Source organism: Mangifera indica, unplaced genomic scaffold, assembly GCF_011075055.1.
Source record: "Mangifera indica cultivar Alphonso unplaced genomic scaffold, CATAS_Mindica_2.1 Un_0016, whole genome shotgun sequence".
In the NCBI taxonomy this organism is placed as follows: Eukaryota; Viridiplantae; Streptophyta; class Magnoliopsida; order Sapindales; family Anacardiaceae; genus Mangifera; species Mangifera indica.
The window spans coordinates 360,547-376,216 of record NW_025401108.1 but is presented as its reverse complement, the minus strand read 5'-3'; the positions used below and the strand labels follow the sequence as shown (position 1 = coordinate 376,216).

The window sequence follows — 15,670 nt, the reverse complement described above, 5'->3', positions numbered from 1 at the left end:
ATTTTATTTTATTGCATGATTAATTAATATCTATCTTGCAATGCATATATTTTGGATCTCATGTGATTCTATTAAGGTACACACATATTTAATATAAATATAAAACAAAATAATAAAATTATGCATACACATTTTTTGTAGAAAAGTTGGATACACAAATGATATATTACCATGTGATTAGATGATTTTGAATTAAAGATAAAGTGACACTCAATCACATGATGATACATCATCCATATACCCAGTTGTGTACTAAAAATGTGTACACATAGTATTACTCAAAACATAAATGGAAAAAGAGTTACATGCTATAAATAATAATGATAATTAAAAAAAAAATAAAAGAGCGAAAAAAATTATAAAATAACTGTACTAGGGTATTGAATATTATCATCATATTGAGAGATTCCTTCCATTTTGGATGCTTGAGATAACGAAGTGAGAAGGAAAAGTGATTAATTAAAGCCGAATAAATAAACAAACATGACCTAACCTCGCCATGTTTTCTGAGAGTGATGAGTATGTTGTTGTTGCTTATGAGAGGAAGAAGAAGAAGAAGAGTTCATGCAATTTCCCAGACCCGCAATGTTGAGAATATCAGATTGAGAGAGGGATCTTAGCCCTAAGAAATCTCTGGTTTGATGATGATGGTCATCATTTCTACTATGACTTGCTGCTGTTGTTGCATTGAAATTCGCGGAAGCTTTAAAAACATTATCCAATGAAACAGCTGAAGACAAAGAATTCATCACTTCTTGAAGAAGGGCGCCTGAGCCTGCTGCAGTAGGAGGAGCAGTTGCAGCTTTATTCGCAAAGGGTGTTAACCCGTGGACAAATGAGCCAGACCCACCACTGCTTCCAAGGCCTTCACGTGAAGACAAATTGAGACCAAAACCAGCTGTTGTAATGTTTTTTGCGGAATCCGCACACACGTGAGCTTGTTGCTGTTGATGGAGGTGGTGGGGCCTGACATTCATCAAGCTGCCATGAGAATGTGATGAAGGCGCAGGAGTACTAGTCTTGTTATTGCTCATTGTTGCACCCATTTGTGCAGCTTTTTGCAGCAATGCTGTTGCTGACATGTGTGGTGATGAAGCTCCTCCTGCTGCTGCTGCAACTGTTTGATGATATGGAGGAAGCGTGGGGCTAAGACTAGAATTAGGGTTTGGATGCACAAACTCTTGATGTTGATGATGAGTGTTGAAGACTGATGAGGATGATGAAGAGAGATCTAAACCTTGTGTGAATGGTGGTCCAGGAATTGGTTGATTTTTAGTAGCAAGCCAGGTTGGTATTATTTCCTGTCTTAGGCTAAAACTTTGTTGCTCGTTTTTAAGTGCAAAAGTTTGAAGGTCTTGTGGGTCGAATTGGTTGACATGAGGGGAAGAACTAGAGCCAGGCTGATGTAGTACAGGATTGTTCGTTCCTGTGATTGCTCTTGCACTCTCTTCAGCTAAAGCATCACAGAAAGCTCTGTGTGTGATAAAACTATCCCTCCTGTGAAAAATAGAAAATGAATATGTGAAAACACAAACACAAACAAACAAAAGCAAAACCGTCATAAAGTATGCCCATGACAATGCCAGAAATATTTTACTTTCTTTCTCTCTTCCTCTCGTTTGCCTCTCTCTCTTTCCTTCTGCCCTTTTTTTTTTTTTTTTTGTATAACTCTATGGAGCTAAGGACAGATTGGCCACATTGGCAACTTCAATTAAATTTATCCATTCTAAGCATTATATTCTCTCTCTGGGTCTCTCTACAGTACTATATGCTAGCTGCAAGTGAAGAGTGTGATATTAAAGAAGTTTTAAAGAGACATTCACTTTGTCTACAGATATCTCAATAAATGAAGATTTTAGAATGTTTTCATTAAGTGGGGTTTCATAGCTTGATGAGAAGAATAACATTAACATTAATTTGGATAATTAGTTACCTTGAGAACAGGGTGCCACAGTCACATCTGTACTCTCTAGTGCCACAAATTTTGGAGTGAGCTTTCCAATCTGATTGAACTGCATACCTCTTGGAGCATTTGTCACATTTCCACTTCTTCTCTCCATGTTTTCTGCAGAAGTGTTTCTTGATTCCTGTTAAGTCTCCGAGAGCTCTTGAAGGGTCATGGTGGACACAGCTTGCTTCTGGACAAACATACACCTTCTTCACTTCTTTGTTTGTTCTTTGCTTTAATTTCCATGGTAAATTATGCCCTCTTCTATGAAGTTGAAGATTCTGGTCCCTCTGAAAACCCTTCTTGCAGATCTCACACACAAATCTGTTTGTTGCCATCAGTGTTTTGGGCGACAAAGCCACCACTTCTGCATCTGGGTCTAACCCAAATTCCCAAAAGAAGAAAAAAATACAAAGTAAAAACAATTTCCAAATGAAAAACAACAACAAACATAATTGAATATACATATTAACCTGGGTTTCCCGGTAGGTTTCTTTTCTTTTTAGCAGATGGTTGAACTTGAGATGGTGGTGGTGAAGCAAAGTATTGCTGATGATTTCCTGAAGAAACACTAGCTTGATCACCAGATGCTGAAGTCAAATTAGACATGTTTTCTTCTAAAACTTGTTGATGTTGCTGGTGGAATATCAAACCTTTCATCATCTCTCTAAGCTAAAAAAATTCTAAACTCATGACAAACTTTGAATATAGATCTTGGCAACAAGCTGGCTTAAGTTTCAAGCTGCTGATGAGATCCAAAGACAAGAAAACTTAACAAAGAAGAAGGAAGAAAGAAAGAAAAAATTAATTCTCAATAATTTACATCATAAATTGGCATGGTTCCTTCCTTGTTTGGCTTCAACCCAAGAGACAGTATTTTGTTTTTTTTTTTTGAAAACTCATAAAGAAACAAATTAAGTAGAAGTTATATACAGCTAGCTAGCTAGCTTAGAACTATGATCTTCATGTATGAAACATGCCAAAGAAAGTCAAAGAAAACACCATACAAATATAAAAGACGAAGAAGAAAAAGAATCACTCAGTCTCTCACACAAGTGAGAAAGAGAAAGAGAGAGAGAGAGAGAGATGTGGGATGATAAGGTATCTCTGTGTAATCCTGAAGAAGTTCCAAAACCACATACACAACAAAGGGAAACCCTACTGCTAACTCATGACGTTACACTTTCTGTCTTTTCCCTTGTTCTCTTCCTCAACACCAGAAAAATCTCTTCTCTCTTTATTCTCTACCTATTTGCTTTTTAATTATATTACCATTTTCATTTTTGCAGTAATCTCTTTTATTCAAGATTAAACTACTTTCCCTTGTTACATAAAGTAATGGGAAAGAGAGAGTTGGATGTTGATCTGTGCGTAGGTGTATAAATGTATATATATATATATATTTATTTACATTATGGTTCGTAGACCCATACATGATTCACAGCTTTCTACATTAACAGAGATATGATTGATTCATTGATTAAAATTTTTTAACAGGCATGGCTAAAAGTTATTTCACCAGCTACTTTTCTTCTTGTTTCCTACATTTTTTTTTCTATTTTAATCTGGACTCATTTCATTGCTCATATGACTACATATTCTCTTCTACATAAGTATATTCACACAATGTAACTACACACCCACACACACACACACATACATATATATATATATATATTTTTTTTACCAAGGACCACTCATATTAGTTGAATGAGTAAATCTAAAATATAATAATTAGATCCACAACCACTGTATTAGATAAGTTAGAGTTTCATAAGAATAGTAAAGATTTAAACTCATATATTCTCCCTAAAAGTTTTAATACTCCACCCAAGCTTCATCTATTATTTATTCACACATAAATTTCCTAAGGATGTTGTATTAAAAAAAAGAGTAATATTATGCATACCTATTTTCAGTATATAAATAGGTATACACTTATGTGTATTATCACGTAATTGAATGTTATTTTATCTAATTATATAATAATACACATTAAATATGTACTAATTTATGTATTCAAAATAGACAGATATATTTTTATTATAAAAAAATTTCTAACTTGGCCTTAATAATTGTGGTAATGATTGAAATAAAGAATAGAGTAAATTAATTAATAGAGAATTAAGTAGTGATGAAATCAAAATGAATGAATTCCAGTGGTTGAAATAGTTTCTCATCAATTTTCACTATATATTATGATCCTTTAACACAATTATTTGACCCCCATACTCTTACTTAATAGTTCCACTGGTTTAAGTCTAATTATTTTACTTCAAATATAAAAAAGACTAATTGAAAATTAGGTACAACTATGAAAATAATAATAAATGAACAATATTATATGTATTCATTTTAAATATATAATTATGTATACATTTATATATGTTATTAAAGGATTAGATATTATTTTTATTTTAAATTTTAAATTATCTAATTATATAATGATATATATAAATATATATATATATATATATATCTAAAATAAATAAATATAATTTAATTAATAATAAATATATAGCTCTAAGGGCATGAGGAATTTGAAAAAGTTGTTAAATATTTCGATCAAAATAAATTAATGAATAAAATTAAAAAAATAATGTGGCAACTTGATGGAGGTACATTGCCTTTCTATTTGTTCATGATTTCGATGAGTTTGTGTTCCCTGTCACAAAAATAAATAAATGTTATTGTTTTGTCATTTCTTCTTTTATTCCTCAATAATGATTTTGTTTTTGAAATGGGATCTTTGTCGACCCCAGTCTCAATGTACTCCCCCACACACCCCCCCCCCCCCCCCCCCCCCAGATCACACGCTATTAAAATAACGAGTAAATTACATATTCCCACCGAGATTTGGGTTAACTATATATTTTTCTAATTTTGAAGAATATAAATAATATTTTCATTTTAAAATTAAATTCGGTTAATAAAAATATATAAATTTAGTAAGAATTCACTTATTTCCCTTTTTTTGTTAGCATAAATTCTTCATTTTTTTCTTTCTAATTTCAAGTCATTGTCAATTTCACTTTTTTTTTTTCTTTTTTTATATTTCTCTCTCCCATTTTATTTCAACATTTTTCATATTTTTCCTTGGTTGGAATATTTCAAGTGATCACCGATTATAACTTTTAGTTGATTAAGTCATTAACAACTTGATCAATCAAAGTTGTTGTCAGTAATAACTCATATCACAATTTAAGAGAGGATTGTGAACACTAACAATGATGAGATTGTAGCGGTGGTGAAAAACTGATGTAATGTTTTCTGAATATTTTAGAGATTGATTTATAAATTTTTAAACTTTTAAGATTAAATTGTCATATTTAAAATGTTTAAGTTTGATTTGTAAAATAGTTGTTTATTATCTTTCAAAATTAATTAAAAGTGAAATTACTATTTTACATTTTCATTATTAGTTTTTTTAAATAGAGTTTCATTTTTTGTAGAAAAGTTTTATTTATGTCATCTAGAAGTGAAAAGTATTATTATTAGATCAAATTTTGAGTCGGAAAATGTAATTTAATAAAAAATTATTAACCTATATCCATTGATATTTAAATTTAAAACATAAAGAGAATATTAAGATTTTAATTTAGGTTCATAAACAAATATGTAAATCCTAATTATATACAAGTTATTTTTTTAATAGACTTTCGAAGTTTTGAAATTCCTTTTTAATACATCTTTATCGAAAGACAAAGCAAATCAAAATTAAAAATCAAAAAATCATGTTATGCCTTTATTAGTTAAAAACTGAGTGTGATTGTGAATTTTGGAATATCCAAGGTATTAGTGGTTCAATGGTACAATGTGAGATAAAAAATGACAAAGTTTATTGTCTCATGAATAGGGTTGGATTCGAACCGAGCCAGTTCGAGTTCGGCTTGGTCAAACCTGAAATAAGCCAGCTTTAGTCGAGCTCGAGCTACTTATCAGATTTTTTAATTAAAATTTTTTATACAAACGATGTCGTTTTGATCAATATGTATTAAAACGACATAGTTTTGATAATGAAAAATGAGTCAAACTGAATTTGAATCGACCTTAACCGAGTTCGATCGAGCTTGAACTTGAACTCGAGCCAATAATATATGAATCGAGCCGAGCTCAAGCTCGAGCTTAATTCAATTCGAATCTAACCTTAGTTATGAATTATGTCATGTCAAAGATTTTTAGCTCGAGTTCAACTCAGTTTAAATCTAATCCTAGTCATGAATTGTGTCATGTCAAAGATCGGAAATATATGTCTTTACACATCAAACCAACTCATAAAATCTCAAGACCCATGAAATGATTGATTGTGCCTTTGTGAGCCTTTTGTAGGTTACTCCAAATGCTTTGCGGGTGGATTCACAAAAGCATACATTTTTTAAATTTTCATAATTGATTTTTATTATTTCAATTTTTGTTGTCTTGTTGTGTTAGCTCGTGGGTTTTCTTGTGATACCCCAAGATTCTTAGGGCTTGACACAACTCATAAATTTGTGAATTTTACCAAGCTAGGGTCATGTCCAAATTTTGTGAGCCATATTGCCTCACATACTAGCATAGCCAAATTGCTTTGTACTTGTTCTTCCTTCATCAAACAATTTTATTTTATTTTTATATATATACATGTAGAGAGAGAGAGAGAGAGAGAGAGAGAGAGAATTTTAGGTAAACCATATAATATAAAATAATTTGAAGATGGTTGAATAGTTTAAGAGTGATTGATCCATCAAATAATACATGATAATTGTATAGTCTTACAATCATCTAAAGGTCGGCCAATCCATGATGATAATATTGTCCTTTTTGGTAGGTAGACGTAGACAAACCAGTTATATAATTAACTGTTATCAATAAATTAAATAATTAAGATACCCTTGACCCTTCAACTAATTTTAAGTGAGAAGTATTATATGTATAAATAATAAGTATAATTTTATATATAAATAATAATAAATTATTATATAATTAAATATTATTTTATCTCTAATTCAAAATTACCTAATCACATGATATTATATTATTATTTGTATATAAAATTATACTTATTATTTATACACATAATTTTATTTATTATAATTCTTTAATGAATAATACTATACGTACAAATAATATATTATTATATGATTAAATGTTATTTTATCTTTAATTTAAAATTATATAATTAAATAATAACATATCATCTATATATAAATTGTATATAAAAAATATGTAATTATAATTTTATTGTCCTTTAGTTACCCTAAGTCATGATAACAAATTGGAGATTTTGATAAAGATGTTAATTAGAGCTTTCTTGTATGAGACATCTTATATAGTGCGGTAGTTTATTTATAACATGTTTTAAAATAGTTCCAATATGCAATAAAATATTACATCTTTAATTTGTCTTGAATCTATTAATTATCTTTCATTACCATTATGGGTCAAACTCACTAAAAATAAAATATGCAAAGATGCGACTAACTATATGAGTACATTGCAATGATCAGAGTAGTCATTTATACATAAAAATAAAAATATTAGTAAAACTCTCTTAGTTAAAAATATAACAAGAAGAGCAGAATTTGATAACATCATTCATATCTCATTATTTCTTTGATATGTTAAATTCAATCTCTGAAAATTATGTGATCACATTTTATTTTTATCTCTAATAGATATAAAATAATGATTACAACATCATTTATCTCATTTGAACGTGATGATAATGATCTTTATATTCAATTTTAGATATGCACTAAATTTAGATATATCTCTTATATAGTTTTATTTTATTAACTCTTTATCTTATCTTATAAATAAAAAATTATATAAAAATTTTTCTCATTTGTAATAACTACTGTTATTTTTCTATAAATGTAAATAACATAATAATGGAAGTAAACTCTTGTGTAATGGGTTAAACTACTAATATCTTGTTCATTATTTTTTTTGCTTATACAAAATCATACCACCATTATTCCTATTCATTTTTTATTCACCTGCGCATAGTTATACCATTAGTCTTGTGTACTTTTCTTTGTCCTTTCTTCAAACTTGATAACTTTTCTCATGCCTCCCTATGAAAAGAAGTCAAATAAAGTCTTAACTGAGCAAACTACTAAAATTGAAAATGGTGTCCTTCTCACAAAGGAACCAAAATTATCACTGAACATCCACTTACTTTGACATCATACTTGACATGATGGTGCAACTTCGTGACACCATTGGTGGCTTGACCTTCACCATCAACACCATAATTCAACAATTGGATAATGTTGTTCTCACAACATCATTAGAGACAATAGTCCATTCTTAACAATTGGTTGTCCTAAGATCTCAAACTTATCATGCAGTTGCCTCTCGACTTCATTGATAAGGGCAATAACATAATTTTTCTAAGTATATGCCTTAGGATCCTCTCCAATATGTATCTTGCCATGGACCTACCATGTGACACCTTTTTTTGAAAGAATTGTCTCACAGAGAAAGATGCTACTAAACTTGACTACTTATGCATGATGGATACTTAACATAATACCTAAAGAATTTTAAAACATTTAAATATATCGAAATGTGCTCATATCATATAATCATGAAATGCAGAAAGTAGACAAAAGATGTCCTTCAATAATCAAACATTTACATAAGGTGTAGCATAATCAAAACTTATAAAACATAACATGGAATAACTTATAATGTGAACATAAAATATTCCCTCATGAAGGACCTAGCCATAATCATCACATGTTACTTGCAAAACATTAAAAAAATGAGTAGGTGATAATCATTTAGTAAATAGAAAATACTAGGTCTTACACTTCTTTTTTCATAATTCCTTTCCATACATAGAACTTACATTCCACTAATACATGAACTTACTCATCTGGGGTACACTTACGAATCAAGAACTTGGATGATATGATATGAAATGAAATGCATGAAGAACTCATTTTTTAAACTTTGGTGAAAGTATTTTTATAAAAAAAAATTATTTTATAAAAACTGACATTGTGTTGATCAGACTAAGTTGAGACAAGACTTTGACACTTTGGTTGTGTGAGTAACATAGATATGCAGTCCCTTTTTCCATACACACAAACATATTAGATTCATAACTGGTGGTATGCCCTACCATGGGCATGTGTATGAAAAATCTCATAGGTGTCTCACACAAAAACCTTCTTAGAAAACATCTTTAAAAACTTTCATAAGAAAACATATTTTTGTTGGTGTCATCAAACTTTTTAAAAACTAATGGAATAAAGTCTCACGTATGTATTATGAGAACATTGCGCCCATATCTGTATTACGGGATCAAGTCCCTCACATGTACTATAAGAACACTAGGCCCATATGTGTATTATGAGATTAGATCTTACATGACTTTACACCCTCAGTAACTTAAAAAATATGTAAAACATTTAACTAGCCTCATGCATACTATAATATCTTTTCGTGTAAATTATGAACTAAGACTCAAGCTTTTTATAAACTTTTCTCGGACTTGCATTTCATTTTCACCACTCATAATCATGATCATTACTCATGCCTTATCTCATAAACTATCTTAGGCATGTCTTGGTGCCTCTACATATCCTTAAAAAATCTTGTGGGACAACTTTTGGAAAGGGTGTCTTTATGGATCAACCATTCATGCATTTCTCCTACAAACAACTGTTCATGACTTTGGGAAAACAATGTTCACTTTCTATTCCTACATGCTTACATCGATTCTCTATATTGACCATTAATCTCTTTAAAGGCATTTTAGTCTTTTTTTACATAAAAGGTTGTGCTATACTTTAATATGGGAATTCATTGTGAGCTAGTTAGTGTGGAAAATAGGAATGATTGTACTTATTCTTGTGATGGGCATTCCATCACAAACTGAAAATCTTAATTTCATTAGAAAAAGATTGTCCTATCGCATCTGAGGGGATGAAATTGGTAGGTTATTGTTGGAATTCTCATAACCAAGTAACTATAGTTCATGTGTTTTAAGTCTTTAAACACTTCTAAACCAAAAGACATTCATAACACACCTAAATCAACTTATTAGAGAACTAATTCATGGCCATTCAATTTTTATTCACTCTAATTTATCCATCTCATCCAATGCATACAATTCTTCATGTTAAGTCAACACCGCAATGAAACATACATGAATTACACATTCAATATATCAATTTCATACCATAATTTCATTAATTCATGAACAATATGTTTAACTTATAAAATTTACCAATTCTAATACATAAGAAATAAAATCTCTCTTACTTACTTTGATTCCAAGTTGATGAATTCGATGTCGATTCTTCACCGGTCATGCTCTCCTTCTTTGACAACTAGAAATCAATAAAAAAATAAGATAAAATTTTTTAAAATTTTTGAATATGTATAAAGTTATCAGATTCATGGGATGATGTCTCCTTTTAGTCAAATTATTCTTCAACTCTACCTACTCCATCCTTAAAATGTGGGAGGGATCACCCACGTACTTATAAAACAACAAAAGATGAAGCACATTATGAATATGATCCATGCTTGTTGGCAACACAAGCCTATATGTTATCTTGCCAATCCTTTTCAACACTTCAAAACAACTAATAGACCTTGGAGTCAACTTTGCTTTTCTCTCAAACCTCATCACATGATTTTAAGGAGCCACTTTAATAATGTTTTTATCATCCACCTTAATAAACTCTACCACTTTAATAAACCTTGAATTCGTGGTGGCTTATAGAAATTTAAGAGATAAAAGCGCAAGTCTTCTGTCTAAGCTATGTAAAGGTAAACTCCTCTTTTTGCATTTAAGTGGTCTTTTTATAACTTCTTGTGACAACTCACATAAAATTAAGAATTTTAGATTTATTTTGATTCTACGAATTTGTCGATATCTAATGTTTTCCTCTTTGTATCCAAATTAGTTTTCCTAATCGGATTTGTACTCTTTTCATGCTACAACAACCCCTTTCCTAATGCAATCCATACTTCTCTCATTTTCCTCATTTTTGGCTTATTTTCCCTTTATTTTTTTGCTTTTTCAACAAAAGATAGAAAATAATATTAAATCACAAAATTAACATAAAATGAAATAAAAATAATCCTAAACCCTAATGATTTTATTTAAAATGATAATAAATCTATAAGTTTATATTGTAAAATATGCGTAAAAATTGAGTGTAATAGCACACAACATAGAGGTAAAATTGTTTTTTAATTACCTTGCATGGGTGTGACTAGCCTTACACACCCGTACCTCTATTGAATTATGAATGGGTATATATACCTTGGGGTCACAATCGTACATCATAGATTTTGACTAGCAATTCTCTAACATTGACTAATGTCTGTTATCCTAAATTGCTTGTCATGGTCGTGCACTACAACTCTCTTGAGTGTGCACATATATGGGTGTACACCCCATATTGTACGATCATACATGACTCTTCTATATAGCATTTATAGGCATATCTCAACTTATAGGAAGATTGTTCGTTATCTAAGGCATGTATAGGCATACATCCTGCAATGTATAATTGTACATCATCATCTGCCTACCATGATAGTCAAATTATGTATTGTATCATGTATCACAAACATAATTTTTTATATCATGTATGATGTATCGTATCATATTATATGATATGTCTTTTTAAAATAAAATAATAGAAAAAACTAACATATTATCATTTTGAAAAATCTCATAAACACCTCTAAAATTTAAATTTTTTTCATAACACCCCTATAACATCATTATTTTTTTAAAAAAATGTATCGATTTATATCGATACTATGTACTATATCATAAGATATTTCATTAAATCTTATTAATTTGATACATTTTATAATACATATTATTTTTCACCTATATCGTATCATATCATAGGATACTGATAACTATGTTGTTTACTATTTTTATGATTTCTGGCCAAGTCAATACATTCTCTATTTTTAAATCATGCCAAATAAGTCTCTAGCACTTTAAAACATATTTCCATCATCAAATATCATAGATTAATTAATGTTATTTTCCACCAAGCAATCTCACCAAAAAAGTCATATTTTATCCAAGTTCAACGTGCTATCAACATTAGATACTGATTTCACAAACAAAAAATCACTTGATCATGCTTCATTCCTAGTCAAATAAGAAAACAACACAATCACAATACTTACTTGTCCTCCAAAGTAAAACAACTCTTCATGTGGCTATGAATGGTTTTTGGTGACCCCTAATTCTCTTCTAACACTCTCGAAATTACTCATAATTCTTTGCTTTCTCTTTCTTTTGCCCTGAGGTATAAAAACACACCAATGAATCACATAACCTTAACAACTCATTATTTTGATGAAATAACGTCATGTACAGTCATGCCAACCTCATGCATGGGTTTACCAATAGTTTTGTGGCCAAAATCATGATTTATGATCATCATAAACATCATTATCCACTATTCAAATGTCATATATGATAGTACACTTTCTCGCAAGCATACATCACAACTTAGTTGGCATTGTTTATAACTTGTTGGATGTATAGGCATACTCCTCTTTATACTTAGCCAATTTCATATGCTAGATACAAAATAACCATCCTATTCTTCTCAGCCCATGTATGGGTGTACATTTACATGTGTACGATCGTAAATGGTCCTTTTACACGCAAAAATAAATAACAACCAATAAAGAAAAAGGCAAAATTACCTTTTGGTGTACTCATGAGTGTTACATCTCCATTGTTAATTATTCTTACAATAAAAAATACCTTTGAATCTAATAACATAAACCCTTATAATCTTTACTTCATATATTCACTTTATCTTCACATATTTCCATCTTCACCAGATCTCTCCATTCTTACCATGCTTTTTTTTATTATTTAATGCAACATCCTTCAACTTTCATTATGAATATGGACTATTGTTGTGGTGTTTATTATTGATTAAGATGAGTAAGTTTTTTTTTTTGGGTTATTAAGCCATGTAAGCTAGTTGAAACACTTGCATTATTAATGTTTTATGAGTGTTTTAAGTTTAGTCTTAATGTTTTTTCATTAAATCCATGGGTTTCAACCAGAAAACCAGGTTTTTGAAGCTTAAGTTTTCTTGTCGAAATCTTTGGTTTCATTGAAGAAAAAGGTTTAATTGTATGAAAAATTAGTTAATAAATGGGTGTCAGTTAGACTAAACCAACAAAGGTTTGTCCATTTGGTCAATTGAATGTTTAAACCAAATTAACCCAAATTTAATGTAAAACCTCTCCCAATTGAGTGCCCTTTAAACGTTACCAAAAGGGAACTTAGAAGATTCACGTTTGGGAAGTTTATATTACAAAAACATATATAACTTGAAATAATAATATTTCTATGTGCGTAGAAGTTTTTATTTAACTTTAATAACTTTATCTATTTAAAACTCATTTAATATGTTCAATATAATGAAGTAAAAATTGTGAAAACAAGAAGTATTAGTAACATAGTGCATAAAATAAAACTTAAAGATTTTTCTTGGTCATATAGAATTATAAACTCTTGAAGATAAACTTATAACATTATTAACATTATCTTGACTTGGTCCTCTCATGTCATGATTGACTGTATGTTATTGTTTTCTATTACTTATTACTTGCAAAACATTATTTAAGATAAAATATATGTTAATCACTCAGTAAGTAATAGATCCTTGTAAACCTCATATCATATGTCAATCATCATCCTTAATGCATGGTTGCAATATCCTTTCATTGCAACTAACTTTTAAAGTCATCTAGACATCTCAGTTATTCATGCTATAATGTAATGTATGTATGAAAACAGTTATGCAACTAATGAGAAAACATTTTATTTTCTTTGAAACATTTTCTTAAAAAGGTTTTTTGCCTATCGATTAAACTTTTTGAGGCATAAGGGCCAAGAGTTTGACCTTTCATATTTGCATTCCCTCTCTTCATGCACACAACATATGGATTGCGAAAAAATTGCCCTATTGAGGGTGGTGTGCATGAAGGATACCTAATGGTTACCCCACAAGAATGATCTTCATAAAAGCGTTAAAGCATTCACTTTTCATGTAAAACATGCGTTTGTGAGAATTTTCAAGCTTAGATAGCACATGGGAAAAAGTTTCCTTTTTACATATGAAAACACTCATGTTAACTTGAAAAGCATTCACTTTAACTTTTACATGAATTAAACCTTTCATTAAATGTTTTATGAACATGCATAAATCATGATGGTATCTCTACCATAAACTTTTCTATAAACACATCCATAATTCATATAAAATCATTATTAATAACATTTGTGCCTTCTTTTTATCATATTCATGTCCTTCGAGCACTCATTACTTTGTAAGGAGCGTTAAAACAACCCCCAAATGAGTTTCCTTGAAAAATAAAAAAAAGGCAATATTATGACTTGCGTTTTTCAATGTTGTGGCATTCCTAATGCTGGTAACCTATGTTGCAACATTTACTTTTTTATGTTGAAACATTGACATTCTACCCAACGCGGGGAAACTTATGCTATGATGATAAAATCTTCATGTCGTAACATTGATATGAAAACTTGCACTAACAAGTCTAAACCACCAAATTTTAATTTTTAATCAAATCTACACTTTCTAGGATAAAATAACCTCCCCTAACACCACAAAATATGAACAATTGGCCAATTTCCCAAAAATTAACATTAGTTCTCAACATCTTAACTCATGCATACAAAATTATTTTGTTTACAATAATGCCAAATCAAATCATTATTTACAAACTTCTTCAACTTTCAATTTTTTTATTCAAAATTTCCTTTATAATATGATGTATACTCCATATTTTTAATATAATTCAACAATCCATGATAACATGCATCCCAATTAGCACAGCAATCACAAGATAAAATACCATGTATCTTAATTCAACCTAATAGCAAAGATTTTACTTACCTTTGGTGAATTTCTTTAAATTACCTCTCAAAACTCTATGATCTAATCTTCAATTTCACCAATTCCATCAATTTAAACATAATCACCAAATTATAAAATTAAGGTTCTTAGATTCTATTTCAAAAGAGACAATTTTCATAAAATAAATATAGAACCTTAATTGATCAAAATCACTTTCAATTTCCTTTGATCACTTCAAGAATTCAAAACCCTTGAACAGAAATAACTTAAAGTGTGAGAGAGTATGTTTGAGAGGAAAATCATATTGGATGGAATTATGAGATTATTGTGAATAAAAACCCCTTTGTAAATTCAATTCAGAAAGTTTCACACAAACCTCTAGACTTAATTTCCCTCATTTTTTTATTTACCCCTTTAAGTTAGCACCAATCTTTCTTTCATTTCACAATATGGCAAATTAACCAATCTCTCCTTGTCCTCTTACCGATTTTCACCCATAAATTTACATAAACATCGATTACCCTAAGAGTTTTAACTGAAAATAATTTAATAAAAGCAAAAGACTTAAAATACCTTCAATTCATACTTGTAAGTGTTACATTCAACAAACTTCATTTAAATACTTTTACATGAATTCTAACAAAATAGTTTGTTTTATATATCCAAAATAAACAAAATTTAATACCCGTCATACAAGTTTTGGGTTTATTTCTCTTCTTGTGTTGCATAGGGAATTCTAATTCATATTACATTCAATCCACAAGCATAGTAGAGACATTATTAGACATGTCACAGTGAATATAATGGTGCTTGCAAAAAGTTGTAAAATATACATAATAAG

The 15,670-nt window shown here is 29.7% G+C and overlaps 1 protein-coding gene across 1 annotated transcript; it reads right to left on the bottom strand.

Annotated features, from left to right (window-relative positions):
• Window positions 1-290: 290 nt before the first annotated feature.
• On the bottom strand, window positions 291-3,175 carry LOC123205780 (protein indeterminate-domain 7-like). The gene is made up of 3 exons (XM_044622819.1): window positions 2,422-3,175; window positions 1,934-2,327; window positions 291-1,497 (listed from the first exon to the last, which is right to left on the bottom strand). Exons 1-3 carry the CDS (start codon window positions 2,609-2,611, stop codon window positions 489-491), a joined length of 1,593 nt encoding a protein of 530 aa, XP_044478754.1. The 5' UTR covers window positions 2,612-3,175; the 3' UTR covers window positions 291-488.
• Window positions 3,176-15,670: the final 12,495 nt, after the last annotated feature.

Bases quoted from the DNA above. Each gene is read 5' to 3' on its own strand.
- LOC123205780 (XM_044622819.1), bottom strand. From the start codon at position 2,611: ATGATGAAAGGTTTGATATTCCACCAGCAACATCAACAAGTTTTAGAA. The intron at 2,328-2,421 runs GTTAATATGTAT...AATTTGGGTTAG, and splicing joins AAACCTACCGGGAAACCCAG to ACCCAGATGCAGAAGTGGTG. The intron at 1,498-1,933 runs GTAACTAATTAT...TATTTTTCACAG, and splicing joins TGTGGCACCCTGTTCTCAAG to GAGGGATAGTTTTATCACAC.